The sequence below is a fragment of the Mirounga angustirostris genome, unplaced genomic scaffold, assembly GCF_029215605.1.
Source record: "Mirounga angustirostris isolate CCGP_5_RB_7025 unplaced genomic scaffold, mMirAng1.0.hap1 SCAF_1, whole genome shotgun sequence".
NCBI lineage: Eukaryota > Metazoa > Chordata > Mammalia > Carnivora > Phocidae > Mirounga > Mirounga angustirostris.
The window spans coordinates 80232409-80238408 of NW_026991709.1; the positions used below are offsets into that span (position 1 = coordinate 80232409).

At 48.4% G+C, this 6000-nt stretch overlaps 1 protein-coding gene across 1 annotated transcript in view; it reads left to right on the forward strand.

Annotated features, from left to right (window-relative positions):
* The window catches only part of LIPH (lipase H), a 36019-nt gene extending 33919 nt beyond the window's left edge, over window positions 1-2100 (forward strand). Inside the window, exons 9-10 of the mRNA XM_045902110.2 lie at window positions 140-313; window positions 1972-2100. Coding sequence (XP_045758066.1) covers window positions 140-313; window positions 1972-2059 — 262 coding nt within the window. The 3' untranslated portion in view covers window positions 2060-2100. The remainder of the gene's footprint in view (window positions 1-139; window positions 314-1971) is intronic.
* The last annotated feature ends 3900 nt before the right edge of the window (window positions 2101-6000 follow it).

Sequence of the window (6000 nt, forward strand, 5' to 3'; positions counted from 1 at the left end):
CTGGGGCCAGAAGCTTCACTTACGCAGTCCTTTGGAACCCAGCAGAACTTTGGGGTCAAGTGGTTACCTGCTTATGAGTGATTTGTAGGCTTCATTAGCAGTCTACATCCACTTAAAAATTGTTATCTCTTCCTTCCAGTGAACCTGCAGTATTTCAGAAATACCACCAAGTGAGTCTGCTTGCAAGATTTAATCAAGACTTGGATAAAGTGGCGAACATTTCCTTGGTGTTCTCTACCGGATCTGTTATAGGCCCCAAGTACAAGCTCAGGATTCTCCGCATGAAGTTAAGGTCACTTGCCCACCCAGAGAGGTGAGCCATCGGCAGAGTTTGACAAGCCCTTGTTTTCCAAAGACCTTCTCAGTTCCTGTCCAATCTGCTTGGTCTGATGTTTTAATAGGACTTCATCCATTATAATGAAGGAGGGGAGGGGTTTTCCAAAAACAGACTTGATGAAAGCCAGTAGCCCCATAATTCAAGAAAATTTTACTGGTAGGCACTTAAAGATAAATGGCCCAATAATCCAAAGAAATAATGTTACATGCTTATAGTTATATAATTCTTCCCTAATCACTCCACCCACACTGCTTGCAAGTATTTTTGTTGTGGAAAAGAGCCTCATATAATTTGGCAAACACAGAGCCTCATATAAAAAAAGGTACAGAATAACGAATATTTTATTCCATTGATACAGTATGAAAGTACTATCTCGATGATGAATTTGATAACTGCACAGAGAATGTCCTTGTTCTTAGGAAATACACATTGAAGTATTAAGGGGTAAGCAACCTATTCTCAATTGGGTCAGAAAAAATAAGCAACTGTGTTTGTGTGTGTGTGCGTGCGTGTGTGTACGGGGGGGGACTGTCAAACTGGGGGAGGAAGAGCAAAGCTGTGGTGCCATGGGCGCTTTGTGACTAATGCCACTCCAACACATAGTCCTAGCATCCCATCTGCCAACAAGACAGAGGTGGACAATGCTGTGAGCAGTCAGTGATTTACGCTTATGACTGCCTTTCTCCTGAAGGTTTAGGGTACCCGAGAACATTTCATAATACACCTTTCTTCTAAGAGGACAGTCATGACGTCTTAAAACCATGGGACTTTTTAATACTTTTTTTTCTCTGATCATCAAAAGAATACATGTTGATTTCATAAAACCTGGAAAGTACAAAGGTGTTAAGAAGCAGAACGATATCGCCCATCATGTCATTATTCAGAGGCAACAGTTGTTAATAGTTCAGGTTATTTCTTTCTTTTTTTTTTTTTTAAGATTTTATTTATTTATTTGAGAGAGAGAATGAGAGAGAGAGAGCATGAGAGGGGGGAGGGTCAGAGGGAGAAGCAGACTCCCTGCCGAGCAGGGAGCCCAATGCGGGACTCGATCCTGGGACTCCCAGGATCACGACCTGAGCCTAAGGCAGCCGCTTAACCAACTGAGCCACCCAGGTGCCCTGGGTTATTTCTTTCTAATCTCCTTTCTATTATTGCTTTAAACCTAGATGAAAATAAATAAATAAAATCTTTTTTTTTTTTTAAAGATTTTATTTATTTGACAGAGAGAGAGACAGCGAGAGAGGGAACACAAGCAGGGGGAGTGGGAGAGCGAGAAGCAGGCTCCCCGCTGAGCAGGGAGCCCGATGCGGGGCTCGATCCCAGGACCCTGGGACCATGACCCGAGCCGAAGGCAGACGATTAACGACTGAGCCACCCAGGCGCCCCAAATAAATAAAATCTTAAAAAAAAAACAAAAACAAAGCTAGACGAAGTTAGGTGGCAAATAACATCTTACATCCTGCTTTCTTATTGTTGCTGATCTTGCTCTGCTTATTTACCATAAGCATTTTCCTATCATGTTAGAAATAATTGCTCCACGATATTAGATCCTAAGGACAGAATATGATTTCCTTTCCTAGAACGGGCTCTGTTTACTACTTGATTGACAAGTCTATTCTGTCTCGTGTTTGCAGGCCCCAGTTGTGCCGGTATGATCTTGTGCTGATGGAGAACATGGAGACGGTCTTCCAACCCATCCTGTGCCCCAACTTGCTGATGTAACTGTTGTTGGGACACTCGGGCACCAATAACGTCAAGAAAGCTACAACTGTAGGCTTTTTTTAAAGCGTCACCTCACCTTTTCCTCAAGGCACAAAAAAGTATGGGTGCTTTTCCAGCAGCGTCCCATGGATGTCACATTGCAAAATGTCAAACGACCTTGGATTATGGAACGGTCCTGGGAGGGGAGCCCCTAAGTAGGGCAAGTCAGAAATAGCCAGGCTCCCAAGAGCCCAGCGCCTGTCTGGCTGAGTCCTGGGGCCTCTTGTCCCAGCCTGTCGGCTCTGCTGCCAGTCACTCGGGCAGCTCTGCTCAGCGCTGTGGCTGGTCAAGCATCTGAAAGGGAAGGACTGGCTGGAGACCTCACTTCGGACTCGACCCCGCACTCCCTGTGCCAAACTCCTCCAGGTCCTTGCACATAGGAAGGAATGGAGGCTGACCTACCTCACAGGGCTGTCGTGTGGGTTTGGGGGCAAGTCTGTGAAGGGTTCTTGGAAATCCCGGTGCCACATCAGTGAGTGGTTTGATAAATGTGAATATGCTTTTATTTATTTTGGTAGGGCTGATGTAATATACAATAAGAGAGCTTATCCTCCTCAACAGCAGCCTGTCTCTTGAGCTGTTCGCTCTGGGAAGACAGGAAAGCCACACCCCGCTCTAAAGTGGGTTGGTGCGTGGAGGCAGTGGGGACACAGGGACAGCACGGGGGTGGGGGCAGCTGCTGGGACTAGACAGTAAGCGCCCGAGGGAAGAAAGGCAGACGAAGCGGTAGGACAGGCTCGCTCACAGTGACAGTGGATGCGGCGAGAGGTAGGAGAGAAAAAGCTTGGTTTTCACTTGGGGTGAAGAAGGGTCACTTTCCAGGCAACCCTCATTTTAAGCAGTCCTTCAGAAATGTTCATTTTTCCTTGTTACTGATGCAATCCATGCTTATCTGAAGGAAATTTATGGAGAATACATAGATGCAAAATGAACATACGCTATCTATGATCCACCTGTTGGAGGTCATGAATGCTAACCTTCTGGAATGATGCTAAATAACTTGTGTTGCTAACATGTGAATTCAAAGCATACACCGGTGTGCTCCAGTCTGAAAAACCCTTGGGCTGCCCTGGGAGTGGGTATGCTCAGTGCATCTGGAGTGACAACAGCCGCTCGGTCAAGAGGCCCTGGAGGGCCAAGGCCAGAGAGGCCAGAACCAGGGGAGGACCATCCCCGGGGCCTGATGCCCAGTGCAGGCACAGAGCCAAAGGGGGGGACACCACCCATCCCGCAGCTGTGGCCACTGCAGGAAGGTTCCTGAGATTCTGGAGAGTCACAGGCCCATAACCTCCTCCTCATCCAAGTGATTGTTCTTCTCCTTTCTGTGAGAACAGCCCTTTTAAAAGAAATGGAGTCTTTTTTTTTTTTTTTTAAGATTTTTATTTATTTGCAAGAGAGAGAATGAGAGACAGAGAGCATGAGAGGGAGGAGGGTCAGAGGGAGAAGCAGACTCCCTGCCGAGCAGGGAGCCCGATGTGGGACTCGATCCCGGGACTCCAGGATCATGACCTGAGCCAAAGGCAGACGCATAACGGACTAAGCCACCCAGGCGCCCTGGTCCCATATCTTGATTAGCACTGCCATTTCTCTGCCCTCTTTCCCTCACCTGGTAGGCAGGGGCCAAAACAACAGCAAGAGAATGTCAGAATAGCATTGCTATCATCATGAACTCGTGCCAGGGGGTCTGTCTCGGCTTCTCTAGTGTCTCTTAGCACAGTACCTGACTCACTGGGGAACGGGTGGATGGATGGACAAACGGATGGATCAATGAATGATTAACGGAAGGAAGTTTGAAGGAAGTTTGTTCACTGGATGGAGATGAATTTCAATGAGTCTCATGTGACAGTGATCCAGAGAAGTGAAGGCAGGTGTGGCCACTCCCTTCACAGGTTCTCCCAAGGCCCCTGAACTTCCCACTCTTGCTATCCTTGCCTCTCCTCCCTCCTCTTTGTCAGAGTCTCTGTCTGAATCCCAAATCCAAGATGCAATTAAATTGCAGTCTACCCACTTCTCTCCCATCTTCATCAATTATCTCCTACTGAGCTTTTTTCCCCCCTTAACATTTATTGGTGTGATTATTTGGTTAATGTCTGTCTTCACTAGACTGCTCTGCAAGGCAGGGGCAATGAGCCTAATGTGGCGCCTACAACGTAGTCTGTGCTCAGGGCATATTAAATGAACGCTCATCATGATCTTCTGAACCCTATGGAACCATGTTCAGTTGTAAGAGCTCCCCCTACTCCCAGCCATTGCCCATTTCCACGGAGGCGCACAGCCTTCTCTGCCTTAGCCTTCTTTCCCAGAACTTCTTTACTGTTTCCATTCTCTCTGGAGACCCACTACCCATCTCCCAGTCTCCCCGGGAAAAAAGAGAGGTTGGCTCTTTTTTCACTCCTCTTTAGAACCTTCCAGATGGTCCTGACACCCTTCTTCACCAAAACCACCAGTCTTGAAGGCAAGGAGATTTTGCTTTCCTTCATTTCCCCATTTTAGAGCCTTGGCTAAAACCCTCCGGGCCCCTCCAGCATTCCTGGATGACTCCAAGCTGTGGTTCAAAGTCCCCCCTTGCTTTCCACAACTCCCTTCTGCCACTGACTTTGTACGTGCGCCATCACTGCTTTTCTTATGCTGTATTGTACTATATTTCTGTGTCTGTCCCCCCTCTGAGACTGTGAGCACTGCAGGAGCAGCGGTGGCTTATTTGTTGCCCCAGCACCTAGCACAGTGTGAGGCGCAAAGCAAGTATTCGATAAATGTCTGCTGAACAGAATGGAGTGGACTCATCTTTAGGACTTGAGGGAGTCACCTCCACTTGGATTTAGACATCAATACACTTATCACTGTTACTTCCCAAACCGTAAGTTTGGAACCTCTCATCCTTGGACCCCTGCCCCATGCTCCCAGTCCTGCAAAACCCTAGCTTAGCCAAGAAGACTTTGAAGCCAGTAACAGAAATCTACTCATACTAATGCAAATTTTACTAGAGAGGGGATTTGTGGAAACCCAAGAGCTCAACCATCAGCCTTCAGGAAGGGCAGGGAAGGGGCAGCCCCGAGCCTTTAGCAAGAGTTCATGGGCCTTTGTTGACCCTGTGCTCTACCTTGAGTCTCTGACTCAGCTTGGCTCCCTCACAAGGCAGCTGTGGACCCCTGAGATCATTGGTACCATTGTGTCCCCAGCTATTCAATCACTAGGTGGCCCAATTCCAAAATCCAGGGAGAGGAAGCAGCACTTAGATCCTCCTTTTGGGGAAGGTGTCCATCCCGTTCCAATCAGTTATGGCTGGAACGGGGTAGGGCAGCTAAATCCTGTGGTCCTTGAGCTACTCCTTTCAACTGCTCTGTGCGGATCCAATCCAGCCAATAAAGGAACTTGAGTGCTATTGACAAAGAGCCTCAGTGAGTGCCTGGCTAATCCACTCTCACTGGAACCTCTTGCCTTTTCTTCCCTCCCACTTCCCTGAGCAACTGGCACCTACCTGCTTCTCAGTCCAGCATGTGTCCCTGGTCGGGGGTTACTGCTGTCCTTTGTCAGGCTGCCTGGGCATGTGCTGTAAATGAATGGGCTCAACAGAGGCTAGTGTATATGCCAGGTGGTGCACCAGCTGGTTAGAGTTAGCTCTGCAGGTGCTGGGTCAGGGAGACAGATCAGCGTGGAGGTGGGATGGGAGTGAGGAACCCAGTTTAAGGCTTCTTTCCCATGCAGACAGGTTGAGCAGGAGGAATCAGAATAGGAATCCCGGGGAGTGGGGTGGATCAGGCAGCAAGCAGTGGCTTGGGTGGTGAGCCTGTGGGAAATCAGGTTTGCATCCCCCAAAAGAGCTCTGTCAAAGGTCTCTTCCCCCGCCAGGTTCGCGGAATCCCACAACCCTCAGGTGTGCCTGCTGGGTTTTCCCACAGACT